Here is a 19985-nt window from a genome sequence, read left to right on the forward strand (position 1 = left end):
TGAGTTTAGCATTTCAATCAAGAGCATTACATTAAAACGAGAATTCGACTTGTTATTAAATGTCCTAATGACTAAATTGATAAGAAAGCACAATCAGTTTTACATTTTTATTAATTAAGAATTAATGGAATTATTAACAAAATTAACGTTTATATAAAACTTTAGTTTGTGCCAGCAATTGAAAAATAATAGGACAGAAATAAAGTAATAAATAAATATAAATAATAATTTTAGTGAGATATTAAGTAATGCTAGTTATATCAATGGTTGAACTGTAAAATAAATCATGTCTTAATTATTGAATAATACTTACTTGAATAATACTTGAATAATACTTGTGTAATACTACAAATTGATAAAAAAAATATTTTTTAATAAAATTTCAGTCTTTTTTAGAAATATTACTTATAAATATATTGTTAATGTTTTAATTATTAAATATTTAATTACTGAGATTTACTATCTATACAATCTTATCTATGCAATTTACTCTGCATAGATTTGAACCAAAATTTTCTTCGATAAAGTTGTACAATATTAATGTGAAAGGAATGAATTTTTCTTTTAAGCACATGAGCTTTTCTAAAATTTATGATGTAATTTCATAACTATTATCAAGAAAATATTCTTTGTTGAAGACGACGATTATTTAAAGCGAAATATAACGCTTTAAAAAAAAGATATTTTTAGGAATTAATTAATTTTGCAAAAATGGACCAACCAAATATTTTGGAACATTGTATATTAATTAAGTAAATATTAAATTTTACATTATTTATATTTATAGTTATAATATAAATTTATATTATATTATTATTTACATTTCTGTTATTTAGAAAAAGACATAAATAAATATGCAGTATATGGCCTTATGACTGCAAAAAATATTGCTGTATTCGGCAGAAAAAATAGCGCCTGTTCTAGAGATCTGAAAATGATCAGAAAACCAAAAAAATTTTTAAATAATATGCTTGTAGTTGGAGAATAAATTTAAAAAAGTCAGAAAAACATTAAACTTAGTACTTTTTTTAACAGTGCAAAATAACAAAAAGATGTGAAATTTGGATATTCAATTTTTAAATAGCTATTGTTTCTGCAATTTTTGTTCCTCAGTTTAAAATTAAGGTTTATCTTTCAACTACAAGCATATTATTCAAGAAATTTTTTGGTTTTTTGATCTTAGATCTAAAATGAGCGCTATTTTTTCCATCGATTGCAGCGATATTTTTGCAGTCGTAAGTTGAGCACATATTGCATATTTATTTATAGGTTTTTCTAAAAAGTAACATAAAGTTTAATAGTTACTTTTAATTAGTATAAAATGTTTTAAAACTTTCGGTTGATCCATTTTCGTAAAATTAATTCTCAAACTACGCTTTTTTCAGAGTGTTACATTGGTTTAGTTCCTTAAAAGAAGGAAAATGAACTGAGTAATCGCTTTTCTTAACAGTAGAATCATATTTTTCTGTGTATGTGCACATATACATACATACAGAGACTGCGTCGAGCTTGTATAAGCGAGTCATATTTATTCTATATATGACGAATTTAAATTAATACGGCCTCGCGCGTGTAACGTCACATATGCGATGCACTCGCATGCAGTGTCGCAGGATGGCCCCAGCAGCCCTTTTCGGTCTTTTTATTTATTTCCATTTGGCCGGATGCCAATATTTCGGCAGCACCGGCTGATATTATTCCTTTAGAGTAGAGTAGTTGCGTCGCCATAGCCTTCTGTATGCTACAGCGAGGTATCCGCTGAGGAACCATTATAACTTACTGTTCTCATAGTTGTCCGACAGCTCTTTTCCAGCTCCCTTCTTTATTCATCCGTCTCGCTCCCGTCCCCCTCTCTCTCTCTCTCTCTCTCATTTGGTTCACATATTCTCTCTTTTTCTCTCTGCCTTTGTCGCGCCGATGTCGAATATAAATCTTGTCCGATCGATTCGGCCGCGCACACGACCTTTTGTTCTCGTTTGGGACAGGAACAGGTGTCCTCTAATTGCTATTTGTCTACGAGCTTCCGGCATCGCTCGTTAACGTCCGACCGAATATTTCACCGTTAATGCATCGGGCGTATCATCGCGATATCCCCGCGGGTCATCCATTAAATTACATATATGAGAGGGGAATTAATTAATGATAATCATTGTACAATTCATCTATAAGTTGGCACTAACTAACGACCGTTCGTTTCGCGAGTCGTGATGCGACTATCGGGACAAACGCGACGAAAAGTGTGTCACGTCGTCATGTGTAGATGCTCGAATTGCGAGCTTTACGACGCATTTGAGTCACTCCTTGTGTGAGGGAGATCCTCTTTCTTTTTCTCCTTCTTCTTCTCTATCTTGCGTAATTTAATTAAGGTAGTCTCGTTTCGGAAAAACAACTCGTCGACTTGATCTTCTCCAAATGTTTTTCCTCGATGTCGCGGGAGTCGAGACCGAAGTCACGCTGCAAATCATTCGAGGAAACCCTCTGCCGATACGGCAGAAAAAAGGGATATGGGTGAACTTCCTTTCGAACTGTTATTCGAAAGGAAGTTCACCCTTTGAAGAAGTCGAAGAAGTTATTTTTCTTTAATCCGAGACGGGGTGTGTTAATAGTTGCATTGGAAAATATTTTACATGAAACCAGAGGGATACGATGCGGCAAGGAAAAATTGTGGACTTCATATTTCAAAATATACATGAAGACAATGTAGTAAAAATTACAACAAAATTGTTTTAGTTTTGGATCATGCGAAATTGATAACCGAAATTACTAGAATTTGTTAAAAAATATTATGTACGTTTGACTTTTTATACCACAAAATTATTATTATATACTAAGAGAAAATATTTTTAAAAATAGTAAGTGTTTATTTGGTGGGTGCTAAATGAAATATTGATTTAAATCTCTAAATTTGTCTATTTAAATAGAATAAATGTTTTCACAAAAAGCTAAAGTTTTCTTAAGGTTTCAAAAAAATATATATTTTTAAGCAAGCAATATCTGAACTTGTATTGTTTGATTTGTTACTAGAAAATTCTTATAAGGTAAAGGTTACATACCTAATTATGGACATTTTCATTGTTTTGACCTTTAAATACGAATATTTAAACCTTTAACATAGAATATCTGTAAACAGGGTGAGGTATATAAAGTATTAAAGATCAATGTCTGAGAAGAAATATATTATTCGAAAAGATCTCAAATAAAAGTTATAAGATATCGAGGAGAACTTAAGGGGTGAACCTGGTTTAGGAGGTCGAAAAATGTATGATTTTTAGAAATTTTTTTCTCAGCTACAATAAAACCAATTACTTCCAAGTTTTAGGAATGTTTTATTACATATTTTATCTCTATAAAATAATTTTTTCATAAAAAAATATTAATTACTTGTTTAAAAAATGGAGCCAAGTGAGTAGTATCAAATTGCTGCAGTTGACGTCTGTGAAGATGGCACCACATTAAAAAAAAATAAATTTATTATCATAGTTCTGATCGCATCCCGATGAGTTCTAGAGTTCTAGATAACATTTAGAAATAGTTCCGGCGAAATGAAGTAAAACAACTAATTTTGAAGTTTGGGGGTGCTTCACAAAATGAGATCAGAAAAATGACAGTAACTTTTTAACGGTTGCACCAAATGAATTTCATCATTAGAATTTTTTATAGAACTCTTGTGCTATCCGGAACTCCAGTTAAAACGCCGGAAATACAAAAAAAATTTTACTCCTTTAGGACTTAGCAAATTTCATGAAACCGAATCTTCAAACTAGAACTTCACGAAAATTTCTAAGTCCTGGAAGGGTGAAATTTTTTTTAATAATTCCAGCATTTCGACTGGAGTTCTGTTAGCACTCCGAAGAATTCTATCGATTTATCTATCGATATCTTTATGAATCTTCGAGCTACAACTAATGAGAGAGAAGTTCTAGCCGTTCGAAGATTCGGTTTCGTGAAAATTTCTAAGTCCTGAAAGGGTGGAATTTTTTTTTAATAATTCCAGCGTTCCGACCGTAGTTTTGGTAGCACCCTGAAGAGTTCTATCGATTATCTTTATGAATTTTCGAGCTATAACCAATGAGGGAGAAGTTCTAGCCGTTCGAAGATTCGGTTTTGTGAAATTTGCTGTCCCATAGGAGTAAAATTTTTTTTTGTATTTCCGGCGTTTTAACTGGAGTTCTGGATAGCACCACAAGAGTTCTATAAAAAATTCTAATGATAAAATTCATTTGGTACAACCGTTAAAAAGTTACTGTCATTTTTCTGATCTCATTTTGTGAACTTAATACCCCCAAACTTCAAAATTAGTTTTTTTACTTTATTTCGCCGGAACTATTTCTAAATGTTATCTAGAACTCTAGAACTCGTGCACTCATGGGGTGCGATCAGAACTATGATAATAAATTGATTTTTTTAAAAATATGCCATCTTCACAGACGTCTGCAGTTGTTCCACTGTGTATACTGTAACGATTGTAATTTTTATTTGAGACAAAAGAAACAATTATTTTTATTAATTGTATGTAATTACCTTCTAGTTGAACGAAAAACTTTACAAGAAAAGCAAAAATTGTTAACTTTCAACGATTTTGAAAGAAATGTTACAATTTTTATCAAAAAGTTTCAACTATGTGTTGCAAAAAAATTAGTCTAATGTAACGTTTTTCAAGAACATTTAGGTTCACCTAGAAGAGGAACTAATCAGCTACAAAACAAGCTTAGAAACAGTTCAATCGATTTATTAGAGTTGTCTCTGTCGTGTACACAAACTCAGAAAATACTGTTTTGAGAAAGTCGCGTTTAAAGTTTGCGGAACACAAAAGTACCATTTATAGCAGTCACAGGCTAATCTGGGATAGCAGATCTATATAATAATCCTTCAGCTTCTTCATAGAACATGTTCTGAACCGTTAACTCCATTCTACGCGCTGTTCGAGCTTCTTTTGAGCTGCTTAAATTGTGACGCCGCTGTCTCTAAAGTCGCTGTTCGTCGTATGAGTGGACAAAATTTTGAGTTTGCAACCCAATTCTAATATCCAACATATTCATCATCTTCAATATACTGTTATATCCTTCATTGAAGACATATGCGGAAATAAAGAAGCAATTTCGACTATTTTCGATTGACCATTTATAACGACACAAAGTGCTGTTTCTAAATTTCTGTTACTTGACAACCGTCTTGGCTACTCTAATACGTTTAAATATAAATCTTAACATATAAATATAAACAATGATTCATCTACTCAATACGAAACGTTTGCCGAGCTGATGATAATCCTCTACGAAAAACTAAGAAAACGGAGCGCTGTATATCTGCCCGATGCATGATCTCCTTCAAGCTGTAACACGAAAAGTATTTTGAATTTCGGCTTAAAACTTTAAAAGTATATTCTAAGGTAGTACTACTATCGATTAAGACAACTTTTGAAAATTCGATTTTTTGAGCCCTATAAACCAGGTTCCTCCCTTAAAATGTGGTATTACTATGACAATAGAATATTTCTTTCAAGATTTTAAGATCAATTTCAATTTTTTAAATTGAATTATGTATTTTTGTAAATATATTTTTAATATTGTTAATATATTTTTATATGTTAATGGAATTATATATATATATTTAAATAAGTCGATTTCTTAAGTCTTTCTGCATATAAAAGTACTGAAGTAAGATTATCGTATGAAGGATTCATGGCTCCTGCACTGGACGCGGCAAAGCTTGCCGCGCGGCGGAAGTTTACACGGTAGCCAATCAATGTACTGTTTTTCTGGAACTTCTGGTTTCTGAATTCGCAGAACGCATTCGTTCTTAACGTCTCCTTCGACTATATCGATTATAAAGTCAAAGAATACCTTGTTTAATTTTTTAGTTTATAAGAAAAAGTTTGTATTTTCATTTTCTATTTAAAAAGAAATAGAAAATGGGTAATGAAAACTATTTAAATGGAAATGTAAAATAACTTTTGAAAAATATATTTTAAATGCAAAATACAAAATAGCCATTTTGCATTTTGCATTTTGCATTTCCATTTTAAATGTTTCTATTTCAAATAATGCCTATCTCTGCTTGTATATTTAATATATGTATACATATTTCATGTTGGAAATTTAAATATTTGTATTCAAAGACCAAAACAATAAGAATGTCCAGAGTTAGGTATATGTCTAGGCATTGACACTTTTATTTGAATGTTTTTTATGTCGTATATTCGACAGATTGTGTCAAAATTACTATTTTTAAAATTTACACCTAAAAAAGTCTAATTTCATCCTTAGCGGAATCCTCTTGCATATGGCTTCAAGAGGATTTTTCTGATAGCGAAAGAAAAATATTTTAAATATAATATTATTCTTCTCGATTAGAAGAGGAATACTCTTTCGGTAAAAGTTTTTGCTTAGAATATGGGATTACAGGAAATAATACTATGTAGCTAAAGTTTCTTGGACGTTAGGAATATTTTTCTTTTGGTTTTGGAAAAGTCCTCTTGAACTTATATGTAAGAGGCTTCCGCTAAGAATGAGATTACACTTGTTAAGTATGCTACTACAATTTCAGTATAGTCCAGCTTTACAAAAAACATGACGAAAAAGAAATATAATTTTAACATGATTATTACTACAATATTTCCTCTACGTATAACTGTCCAGAAGTCCATGTGCAGAGTGAACGTTTCCTTTCGCTTGAAATATGAAATTAACGGTATATTGGAACGATTAGATTTTCCACGTGGAAAAATTTACGATGCACGGATACAATAAATTAATTCACTCATCGGTCGAACTGTCGTCTTTCCTGCGGATGTTCCATTGTTCTTGACATTCCTTTAAGACGAATAAGCAAGGTTTCTCGCGAAACCTCAAAAGAACAGTAAGAACAACAAGAATACGCTGTCTCGCGATTGTAGCGAGCTTGAAAAATTCAAAGTTCCTTATCTGCCGTCGCACGGTTGGGATTTCAGTGTGGCCCACTCGCAGGATATCTTTATAGCGGTACATCTGGAAGTTATTTACCAGCACGAACGTGAATTATCGATGAAACTTTTTGCAACGATTTGTTTTACTCGCCCGCCCCCGCGCGCGCACGAGCGAAGCTTATCCGCCGCCGCCTAGCAGAAACAAAACGCTCGCCTGAAACTCGCTCGATCTATTTTCCATATAGCTTTTTTAAAGTGCATCCCGCCGCGCTATATCCGCCGAAAATATCGCCGATAATTTTATGAAGCGTGACTACCCTGCCTGCGCGAAAACGCCCAGCTGTTGTGCAACAGCTACACGACCTACGATATTTAACGAAAGTTTCAGCAAAAAGAACAAAGTTAACGCTGATCCTATGTTTTGCATTTAATTGAAGTCCGCGCAAATTTCACGTCTTTTTACATAGATGCGTTTCCAACTAAATTCTTTGAAATCTGGAATTTCATTTGGGAAATTTAGTATTGTTTTAATAAAAAAGAAAAATAGGAATGCCAGATAGATATAAATAATGTCTTAAAATTTTGATTTGAAAAATAGTTTCTTAGTAGAGAAAATATTTAAAAAATTGTATCACGAGAAAATAAAGAATTAACGAAGGAATAGAAATGATTTCTTTTCAACATATATATAAATTGTCATTAGATAGGTCTAAAGGCGGCCTGTTAAACGACATGTATGAAGAAAATATTGCAGAGAAAATTACAACAAAACTTTTCTTGAAATTTAATCTTGAAAACAAATTTAACATTCAATTGAATGTTAAACAAATCTTGAACAACATTTTGAAAAATTTAATCTTGAACGATACAGAAATTACGATCGAATATTACTGTCCAATATTTGTTAAAATATGACGTTTCACTTTTTACTATAAAATATTGTAATTACAATAACAAAAATAAATAAATAAAATAACAAAAAAATAAATAAATTATAAGATATTTTTTATATCATATTTCTGGGTGATAGTCAAATTTATTATTTCCGTAGCAATTTATATCACAATTTCAATATAGAACTAGTTTCATGAAAAAATAAAAAAAATTTTTAACGAAATTTTTATTGTAATATTTTTTTCGTCTAGCTACATCAATCAAAAAATTTTTGTTTTTATAGATATATATCTTATTCTTAAGGCAGTATTTGGTATTAATTGATTAAAATTTTCTCTAATTAAAATAATCAGCAAATTAATAATCAAAATTAATGAATCTTCATGTATGTAATCATAAATAATTTAATCGATTAATGAATTAATCAGTGTATAAGTAAATATTATTATTCAAAATTTAATTAATGATTAATTTTATCAATCGATGAAATTACTTATGATTTTATATGTGACAATTTGTTATGATTTAATTTTGTCATTGATTTGTCGATTATTTTAATCAAAGAAAATTTTTATCGATTGTTGATAATATTGTATTATAGTTTAAACATTAGCCTTGTTAATTTATAAATGAATTCCCTTAGATAACACAAGAACAAAGTTTTAAAGAGTCCAGAAATTTTAAAGAGTTTTAAAGAGTTTTAAAGACGTCCAAAAGACTCTTATTTTAGACTTATTTTTTTATAAATCTATTTCTAATTCAATGTTGGGCATTAATCGATGAAAGCTTGCTTCGACTGAAATAATTGGCAAATCAGTAATAAAAATTAATTTTCATGTATGTAATCACGAATAATATAATCGATTGATGAAACTAATTATTAATCATTGTATGACTAATCACCAAAATTTAATTAATAATTAATTCTCTCAATCGATGAAATTATTATACATCGTGATATTATATGTGGCGTTTGATTAATTTTTGCTGATTATTTTAGTCAAAGAAAATTCTCATCGATTAATATTCAATACTGCCTTGAAGGATATGCCCAGACAGTGTTAAAGAACGTCTTCAGGCAGTAAGGAAGACCGAACAACGTCCTTTTCGTTTCTCCAAAGCTCCTTGCAACTTTAACACGTTGTCCGAGCTTCTCGCACGTCGAGTACAATGTGCGGTCGGTGTGCGTATTTTTCAGGACACTCGGGCGATACTTAGCGGCACCTGTACGACATGGCGTACATCTGCCTTTACTTTAATGGCAGCATCCATTGTTGGCGAAAATATTAGACGACGTGTATAGAGCGACCAAGCAGCCGCACGCGAGACGCGTTAAGCTCGGTGTTCCTCGCTGTCTTGTAAATCGAAGAATTCGCACATTAATGTCAACGTAGGCCGATCGCGTAGCGTCACTTTTTCCCGTGAGTTTCTCTCCCCGGGGCCGGAGATCGATTTTCCCGGCACCACGCTTTATCGCCATGAATCGTAGATACGTATCTCCTCCCTGCGCCGAGATTCTGGGGATAATTTAAAGACGAAGTCACGAGTGCTCCGAATTTTTAATGGTTTTCTGACGGTCAGACGTACGGGGGAATCTTTGAACCTTTTTGTTTCAGCGACAAATTCTTTTTGACGCTTTTCACTTTAGAAAAAGAGAGAGAGAGGGAGGGGGAGAGGGACAGGGAGGGAGGGAGAGATAGAGTTTTACGTACTTGCGCGAGTATCGTTTATTGAAACTTATTTCCTCTCTGCCGTCTCCTTTCCCGAAATTAAAATATCCCGGTGATTAAATCTCAAATTGAAATTCCGGGAACAGGTAAGATCCAATTGAGTACGAACAATACGATTTTTTCTTCGTTCAATTCACATCTCAGAAATTTAGTGAAAAGCCCTTCGTTTTCAATAGGGGGAAACTATTGGTTTTCGATTGGGAAACTATTATAACTTCAAAACCGTCGGGTACCTCGGCTTAGTTACGGACAAGTCGACTGAGGATAACTCGTTGTAAAGCGCATGCTAAAGCTAGGAGAAATATCTTGATTGCAACGTCGAGAAGTTGGCGGGCTCATTGTCGTAAAGCCTGATCTAGTCCGTGAGAAGAAAATACACGATTTGCGTGATCTGATAATCTTAAATTCCACCTAAGCCCCTTCCTTGTACGTATTATACTTGCCATCAACGTAAAATGAGGACGTGGGAGGTAGATGACGAGGATGAAAAGATCCAGCGGAGAATTTCACGGATCTCGAGAAGAGTCGCGAATATCAAACCCCGCCGTTTCACTGAAGTTATATTAAAATTTACGATACGCACGAATTTCCAAGATTTCTCTGTCTCTCTCTCTGTCTCTCACACATACACACTCTGTTACTATCTCCCTCTCTCTTTCACACACACATACACATACATAATATACACACACTCTCTTTCTTTCTTTCTCGGGGCCGTCTCGTTTCTCACTGCGGGCGAATCGATTTCGATTTCGTTAAATAAAAGAGGAGAAGATCGACGCTGACTTTTTCAGCCGCTCCTCCCGATTATCAAGTGGACTCGGGGCGCGCCGTTCGACGTAGACGTGGATCGCCGCGAATTCCTGTCGCCGCGGCATTTGGAAAAAAGGGCACGAAGTTTTTCCATCGCAAACTTCCGATCGGTCGGCGAAGTCGTCGAGGCGCGCGACCCGCACCAGTTAATAGCTCCAAATCCGTTTTCCTTTCTTTCGGAGAATTCGCCGGCGTATTCGTCGACTGGGTGCGATCCCCAGGTAGATCGCCGTACAAATTGTCGTCATTAAATTAGTTGCGCGCTGAGAAAAACCGCCCCGATTTCTTCGGCGAATCCGCCCGCGCGAGATAAACGCGAGAACCGGGCGAAATTCGTTCTCGTCAGCATGCGGGAGTGAAAATAAAATACGCGCGAAAAGAGACGGAATAGGTAATCGTGCGCTGCGAAAGTGCGATGAGAGAAAATCGTTGATGGTTTTGAATAAAAAGATATTATTTTTCTTCGGGACACAATCACTGCGAAAATTGCCCGCAGTCTTCATAAGGGGATGTCAGAGTAGACGACGAATCCCAAAATTGATGATAACGTAGAGGTGATCGTCAAAATGTCCTACCAGATAAGCCTTATCGCGATTATGCTACTCTCTTTCTTAAAATGTGAATCGGTAAAAATGTAAAAAAGTTTAAAATTGATATGCCTGTGAGAGCTAAATGCTAGATTGAATTGTACGAAAATTATTAATAGCTCAATATCTGGAGAGAGTGTAATAATTATCTTATATAATATAATATTATATAATAAAATATTAAATACAATATGATAAATATTATATGATAAATTATCTTTAATGTCATATAAGATCTCTCATATACGTATTTTCTGTAAAGTTTACATTGTACGCAGTTAAAAATCTTGTTTACAAATGTTAAAATTTTCATGTATTACCTATTGTTGACTGTTATTTTAATTTAAAATTGACATATTACCAACATGTTAGTATTTTTGTGTTGTTTTAATGTATTATATTAATGTCAACTTCGTTTTTAAAAACTTTACGTTTTCGTATGTCATTTGGAAGTGGAATATTATATTTCGAGTTCTTTTAATATAATTATTAAAAAAAATAAAGTTTTTTTAAAGCCACATTAATATTCACCACAACTAAAAAAACGAGTCTTCAAATCATTGTAAACTTTGGCATATAGAATAAAAATCTATTAAAAGAAAATGTTTCTAGCACGAATAAGTTAAATCAAAGTAATTAATATCATATGTTATTATAATGTGAAAAATAAGTTATTACGTGTTCACCTTTGTATACGTTCACATTATATGAACAAAAATGTCCCATCGACATTCCTTGTAAGTTATTTTAACTATTCTTCTGTGTATTTTTTTATGTTTATTGTTCATGTTATTTTTATATTGAGCTTAAAGTCAGAATAACAAATATTAATATAAGAAAAAAATCGGTGAGTGTCAATTAATTAACATTCGCAATTCATCGATAAGCAACATACTACGAATGAGTTATTTTTATATAAACTTTAAAATGGGTTTTTTGGGACATATAAAAAATGTTAAAATTAACATTTTATTTTTAACTGTATATTGATTACATATAATTACAAATGCTTTTATATTACGAAAGTATACGCAGAAATGAATTGTAACATTGTTCATGCGATGAAAACGATGAAAAGTTTCAAAATTGATATCTTGAGCTGTCAGTTAACATATGTCAAATTTTATAATATTCACCCTTTGTTATATAGTATTTCATATATGGAACTTCTTTCTTCACAGTTTTTCTATTATGTTTCTACGTATTTCATAATTGGTAACATATTTAGTATCGCTATGTTCCTAAACATGAACAAATTATTGGATAATATGTTCAAAAAGCAAGATTTTAATGTTTAGGATTCCAATATTAATTTACCTTGGAGGAGAGAAAAATTTTGGAATAGTTAGTGCAATGATAATTTCAACGCGTGGTGAATACTAAAACGCTGTAATCGGGTGTGCAAACGACGATACCGCGTAGAAACATCTGTCGTGGGATTGTCGTGGAGTGGAACAATTCTCACATGACTTCGCGCGAATATAAGCGTGGCAGCCGTTTTTCTTTTACCACGTTTAATTAATCCGGCTCGGGGCAATTGTGTCATATGGCCAGTGGTAGTGAAGTGCTTTTCCTAAAGCGAATTATGAAACGACGCGTCGTCGAGAGGCTTAGTTTCGTTCTCCAGTCAGACGGAAACGCGACTCATTTGTTGTTATCGTTTGCAGTCTTTGTACTATTTTCTCATACATGAAATTTCGGTTTTTTATGTCAATCAATTTCACGGGAACTTTTTTCACGCAAAAAGAACTCGGCAAAAAATTTAAGAATTTTAACACTATAACTATCAGAGCAATTGAAATGACACGCGGTTATTTGTAATTTCTTATAAAAATTACTAAAAAAATTACTCAAACGGCGTATTTTAATTGACATTGGACAAAGTTAAGGAAAATAAATATTTTTTTTCCTGGCATTACGCGTATTTCTTTTAAAATTCTGCCATTTTAACTGCTCTGATAAAAATAGGTTATTAATCGTCGGTATACCGCAAGTTTAAATGTTTTAAACTATAAAAAAAAGTGATTAAATAGACTCTTTTGATATAAAATCAAAAAAGGGGAAGAAGGACCTATAAAAGCCAATACATAGTAATGTAATCGTAATCAAACTAACTGAGACTATAAACGTTGCGCACGTTCCCTCTGGAATTTTACGAAATAAATATTTCCTCTATACATCAAGAAGCCATGCACTACTTTGCATGCAAAACTTTTAGTTTTAGTTAGTTTGATTACACTATATTTAGTTAATTTGATTACACTATTATATCTGTATATTGGCTCTTATAGGCTCTTCTCCCTCTTTCCCAAGTGTTATTTTGGTCGAGTCTTTTTACACGTTTGTTATTGTCTTGAGTCACGTTATTTAATACATTTGAACATATAAATTATATATAGATTATAATTTATACGTTTCTTAAACATGTTAAATGACGTGATTTAAATTCGCACGAAACGAGTAAAAAGAATCGAATTAGCACTAAAGCTATGTAAGAGAAGCCGATTCTCGCCTGTTATCCAGATAGAAAAAGTGATCTTTTTCTAACTAGTAACTGAACAGAAATCTTGTTATTGGCTACTTTTTGGGTAGTTGGGTACTGGCGACGCTTCTTCGCCAGTAGCTGGACAGTAGAACTAATTAGTTTTAGGCCAGTTTCTAACTAAACTTTTTTTTTGTATAAAATTTTGTGAAATAGTTTTCATACCATTCGATTCTATATTGTAAAATATTATGTTTTATTATTCAATAGAATAGTAACGTGAAACTTGTGTTTCAAAAGATAGAACTTCTTTCTCAACGTACGAACTAATTTATTATCAAGGTGGTTGTAGCTTTATTTTTAATAATCATTTTTCTTGTTTAGTTTTTGGTAAGTAATCGATGAAAAAACATTGGCCAGTATTTTCCAGGTTTTTACTGGACAGAAAAACTGCCTAGCATTTATTTATTATTTTTCATCGCCTAGTTTCTGGTTAATAACTGATCAAAAAATATTAGTTAGTATGTTCAATTTCTGAATAGTTATTATCTATAGTCTAATAAATATATTAAACAATAAAAATTGGTCAGTTTTTGGCTAATGAGCAGTTTTTCCTAGAAATTTTCTTCCTATCTCTTTCGAACGTCGACATAATTATATTTTTTTTCCGCGAGGATCTTTAATTTAAATTAACAAAAAAAAAAATAATTAAATTAACAAAAAAAATGTAATCACGAGACTCGTTAAGAAACCCGCGGAACGTCCTTTCTTATTTAACGTTGCGATTGTCGCGCGCGATGGACGATAGCGACGTGAAGAATGGCCACTTGAAGATCGCGGCTCATTTCCATTCGTCCTCGATTCCGTCGCGCGCCACGTGAAGACAAATACGTCTTTCACACCCATTATCGGCAGCTAACGTTGGCCGTCTCGGTGAACTTTACTTACCTATTTGCTATCTTCGCGCATAGAACGGATCGGCGTGTAGGAGGAGGAGGAGGGTTAGATGAAGCTGGAGGAGGAGGAGGTAACGATCGAGGAGGCTCGCGCGTTTCTCCTTGCCTCTTGACCCTTCTCCGTCCGCGTAATACCGATAGATCCTTCTTCCACCTTTGACTCAAACGGGTTGGCAGGGTTGTCGGGTCAGCCGGGCGTTAATTATTGACACGGGCTTTCGGTACATAGAGTTTCAGACGATAGTGGACCGTTCATGTCCGCGGACGTCGCTCTAGAAACATGGATCTCGTAGATGTTGCGCATACGAAACACGACGTCGGTCAGGGAGGTAAGAGGGATTACAGTAGGGCGATCGGGAGATCGTCAAGTGGAGAACAGAGATGCGAGATAGGACGGGGCTAGATTTTCGAAGCTTGGTCCGTTACCCAATGAGGGCGTTTCCTGCTGATGCTTTAAGTGCGGATAATTCATCAAAGTCTCATTAGGCTAATGCCTTGGGACCCTGTACCTTGAACGGCATTATCATCCTGAGAACAGTGGTGGTAGTTGTCGGGATTTAGGAGCCACGAGCGTCCGGAGACTAATTTTTTTTGCTCGATTAGAGCAAGATTTGCAGCGTGTCGATGTTGGAAATTTGCGCAGAGATACGGCCGTTAAATCTCCGTTAAGAAGGCGTCTCCGGTTCACCGACTTCACTAACAAGGGAACATAGGCGACCCGAAAATTCACAAAATTGTGTGAAAATGTTTGAAACATTGTGTGCAAGTAGAGTAGTACATCCATAATATAAAACTATTTTTTGTTTCTGCTAAATTTTGATTTAAGGGGTGAAACCACCCCTTGAAACCAATGAGTGGGCAAAGGGAGGTTCAAAAATTTTTCATTTTTGCAAAATTTGAATACACAGTTGCGAAGAGTATAAAATATTCTATCACTTTTATACAAACTATTTTTTCATATGTCTTGTATTTTAGGAAATATTCGCTAAAAATAAAAATGTTATGTTTTTTCGAGGGGTTGTTTTACCCTCTTAAATCGAAATTTAGCAGAAACAAAAAATAGTTTTACGTTATGGATGTACTACTCTATTTGTACATAATGTTTCAGAATTTTCTGAATTTTCGGATTGCCTATGTTCCCTTGTGAGAAGATTTGCTCAAATATTGGGATATTTCGTAAATTCACTCATTAATTCCCTGACAAAAATTTAATACAGTTTTGAGCAATTATCGAACAATTAACTTTTGTTTAATAACAGCTTGCATAGAAATGACCTGGTAATATCAGCTAAATTTCAGTAGTTGATTCGAATTTGGCCAATGCCCGTTTCTATCAAACAAATTAATCTAACTTTGGTTAATTTGACCGGCTGGTTATTCAAACAGAATTGACCAAGTGCTGCCTAAGACTTTTCCGTTTAGAAAGGTCGAGTGTCGTGATTAATTAAAACACAGCGATCACACGCAAATTCTATGCAGTTCTTGCCTAGCTTCTGTGCACAGTATTTTTACAATTAATGAGAATGCATTAATGCTGGACCATAACTCAGAAGATGTCTACGCAAACTGCATATATTTCTACTAGGTTTTATCTTTTATAAAAAGAAAAAAAAAGAAAGACATGAAAAACGGTCGAGTATGTTGTTCGTAGTTTGATTACGAGTGGCGTTCTCGTGTTTCAGCTGCTGGCGGAGCAGAAGAAGTTCGACGAGGAGTTGCGGCGGCAGCTGAAATTGCAGACGGAAATACACGCCGATCATCTTCGAGAGGCACTTTCGATCAAAGAGCAGGAAACGCAAAGGACACTGCAGCGCACGCTCAACGAGCAAGCTGAGGCTGAGTCCATAAAGTACAAGACGCAACTTGCTGCGGTAGTGGGGAAGTTACACGCTCTCTCGGCGGCTCTTAAAGGTAAGTGTCCATCGTCTCTTTATATCCTATTTCGACGGAAAGAGGAGCATTTTTTTTCCTTTCTGCAAGGTGAAGTGCTATTGCGTTTTGCGATTTACATTTCACGTGGAAAACTCGATTACGTTGTCAGTCGACGTCATTCCGACTAAACGGTGGAGTGTGAAATCTGTTACCGATTGGTCCAACAAAATCGACTCCGTCGCGATAATTTTACGCGCGAACTAATCATTCTCGAAGAAATCCTCCAAAGTTCGCGAGGACAGTCATAGTCTGCAAGTAAACAAATGTCTATCGCGTAACATCCATTGTGTCAGGCAACGAACAAATCATCTTTCGGGTGGAGTTGCTCTCGCCTTTGTCGCCTTTTCCATTGTACCGTGTCCTGGGCGTTTAATTACACGGGAAAAAACACAGGCTGTGCTTTATAAAGACCACGCGTCGAGAAAGTGTCGGCGACACATTTCGAGACGCTTGATCTCCTCCACTGTTTGTCTTTTCTCGATCCCTTTGTCCTGCCGACACTAATGGACCTCTCATGTCGCGATTCGGATCATGTCGGCTCGGGTTTCGTACAGTGTTGTACGATCAGTATTGTTTGCCACTCGCGCCCCTGTCTTTCGCCGTGCCAGACAGGTAACTTAACTGCTGAAGTTTGCAGGCGCAAAAAATCACGACTCCTTAATCACTCATGATAGAAGGACGATATTAATCGATATATCGCGCGTTCCGAGGATTCTGGCTTACAACTGCAAAACAGTCGAAAATTACTACAGATTATTCGCGCCGCTAATTGGAACAGTTTGGTCTATAAATTTAAGGATATTACTGAAAGAAACGTTTAAGTTATCTAAATTGATGTATACAAAGAGTGCGGCCAATAGTGGCTTAGATTTATGGTTAAAAAGTTTTGAAATTATTTTGGGTTTAAAATAAAGTCTGTGGTGCGTAAATTACAAATATACAAGTGCCAAAGTAGTCGGATCTCAGGTTGCAAAGATATAGCCCATTGAATATTCCATTTCTACAAGATAATTTATTTAATGTGTCATATTTATATTTTAAGAACTATATACAGGGTGTCTGAGATCACCCGTACACCCCTTTTATTTCGGAAACAAAGCATTTTAGAAAAAAACGTTTCAAAGAAAAGTTGTATGGTTTCGAGGTGTACATAAGATGGTGTCATTGATTTGACCTTGGATGGCGCCGCCAAGGTCAGGTCAATGTCAACTTTGCTTTTTTAAATAGAAATATGTATTTTTTATTACGGAATTTTATTCTACGTAAAGAAACAGCTTTTGTTTGAAAAATTTTTTCATACGACCGCTATTTTTTTACGGAAATATCTACAAAATTATTGGTTTCAATAAATTTTTACTCGAATTCTATCAACTTTATCGAAAAATGGTAATAGATAAAAATTGCTTATTTTCTTCTCATCGGGCTCTAAGAATTTTTTCAGAATTTTTTATTAATTTTTTAGTACTTCAAAAAAATGCAAGAAAATGTAGTATTAAAAAGTTAATCACCTTCATCCAAGGTCAGACTAATAGTAGCCTTTTATAGTCCCTTCAAAATCCTACAACTTTCATATTAAATATTTTTTCGTAGAACGTATACTTTTAAAAATATTGAAGTGGGGAGTTTTAAAATGAACACCCTGTATATGTGCGCGCGCGCACACACACACACACACACACACACACACACACACACACACACACACACACACGCACGCACGCACGCACGCACGCACGCACGCACGCACGCACGCACGCACACACAGACACACATATATATAATTCCTAAAATTTATATATATATATATATATAACATTAAATAAAAGGATAGTAAATTACTGCGGAATGTCGATCTATAATAGTTACAAGTTGGTAAGTTTTAATAAAATTTTATATAAAATAAGTTATAATAAAATTTTATATAAAATAAGTTTTAATAAAATAATTTATATAAAATTTATATAAAATAGGTTTTAATAAAGTTTTATATAAAATAAATTTTATATAAAATTCTCTCCGCTGAAAAAATGGCGAAATAGAAATAAAAAAAAGTTATGATTTATTCAAAACATTATGTCATGTAAAATATAAAAATTTGCGTGTGATTTTTAATAAATTTGTTTCTACATAAATTTGACAAAAATTACATAAAAATTACATAAAAATGTTTTTAATTGTATACTGTAAAATTAACTCAATACAATATGTTTGTCTCATAAATGTAATTAAAAATATTATTCCCATCATTGATTGAGTTTCCATCATTGATCATAGAGTTTCCGTCATTGATTACGTCTCATGTCGTGATAATTATGGAAGTGTATTGCCTCGAACGCTTATCGCGACGTGAGGCAATTAGAGGCGTGCAAACCGCGCTGTCGCTCCCGCTCGTTTCCGACTGTTTAGGGCTGCGTTCGGAAACGTCACTCGAGTACTCTCCCTCTCTTTTTATCACACTCTTGTATTTCGCTCACTCCAACGGCTATCGTCTAGTAGTGTGCACACAGTGTGTGTTTCCAAACGCAGCATATGCTGGCTCAGCATAAGTAGTCGGGAATGAGCGGGAGCGACAGCGCGGTTTGCACGCCTCTAGAGGCAATCGATGAAAACTCTACAATTTTTCAAATTACATTTTTGAAGCATTTCAATACACCGTATTGAATTAATCACTAAATTTACATCATACAATAACATAATGCTCTTTTTACAATGTATCTATACACCCACCGATTTACTGAAGTTGCACTCAGATTTTTACAGTGAATTTTTTACACGAGAGAAATATTGTTAAAGTCAAATTTTAATAATCCTTTTTTCAATAATCCTTTTTTTATTTATCGTATTTCTATTTCGCCAAGTAATAAGTACGAATGCTACGTGAGTTACTCATAAGGAACATAATCTTAACAAACCGATTAATATAAATTTGTTGCCAAACTTGCGTACACCTGTCTACCTGGGTTTTTGCAAATTTACAGTTATAAAGGTACATCGTAAGTTTCTACGGATTATTCGCGCTAATTGGAACAGTTTCCAAGACGGTCTAAAAATTTCAAGAATACATCGCTAAGAAAAATGCTTGCCTCACGGCAAGTTCTGTCAAACCGCTTTGAACATTCGTCGGGCAAAGTTCGTTCAGTCGACGGACATCGCGTCGCGTCACGTCGTGTCGCGTCGCGTCGCGTCACGGTGCGGTTTGCATCTTGTGGTGCACACATGCAACGTATAGTCCTATTATCTTGCGGTGGCTTTGTAATCCAGGCGCGGGACGCGCGACATCCTGAGATGTGAACCTCACAGTCCGAGATATCCCCGAGCGTGTCGCCCGTTCTGGTTTTATTGGTGGCAGAAGGATCCGGGAGTTTAATCCGGATTAACCTTGTGTTCGAGTTTAACATGGCGACGCAGGCACTTCCGTGGCCACCTTATCGCTTCCGCGTGCTGTGTGTCCACCCGGTGAGGTTAATTCTCGATTAACAAATCTCGTACACGACGCGCACTCACATTGCGCGCAACGCGTCGTCCGATAACAATCTTTAATTAGTTTCCATTCGAGTAATTTTCCGGTCACTAAACGGATTACGTGCGACACGTACCGATATTTCGCGCTCGCACCCTCGGCTAGTGTCTCTCTCTCTCTCTCTCTCTCTCTCTCTCTCTCTCTCTCTCTCTCTCTCTCTCTCTCTC

General features: G+C 34.6%; 1 protein-coding gene across 1 annotated transcript in view; it reads left to right on the forward strand.

Annotated features, from left to right (window-relative positions):
- LOC116850892 (MICOS complex subunit Mic60) overlaps nucleotides 1–19985 on the forward strand; it is a 110476-nt gene that overhangs the window by 5702 nt on the left and 84789 nt on the right. The window contains exon 10 of the mRNA XM_032829709.1: nucleotides 16049–16277. Within this exon, the coding sequence (XP_032685600.1) occupies nucleotides 16049–16277 (229 nt within the window). The remainder of the gene's footprint in view (nucleotides 1–16048; nucleotides 16278–19985) is intronic.

The sequence above is a fragment of the Odontomachus brunneus genome, unplaced genomic scaffold (genome assembly GCF_010583005.1).
Source record: "Odontomachus brunneus isolate Ranch 3 - 2012 unplaced genomic scaffold, Obru_v1 Obru_scaffold_159, whole genome shotgun sequence".
Lineage (NCBI taxonomy): Eukaryota > Metazoa > Arthropoda > Insecta > Hymenoptera > Formicidae > Odontomachus > Odontomachus brunneus.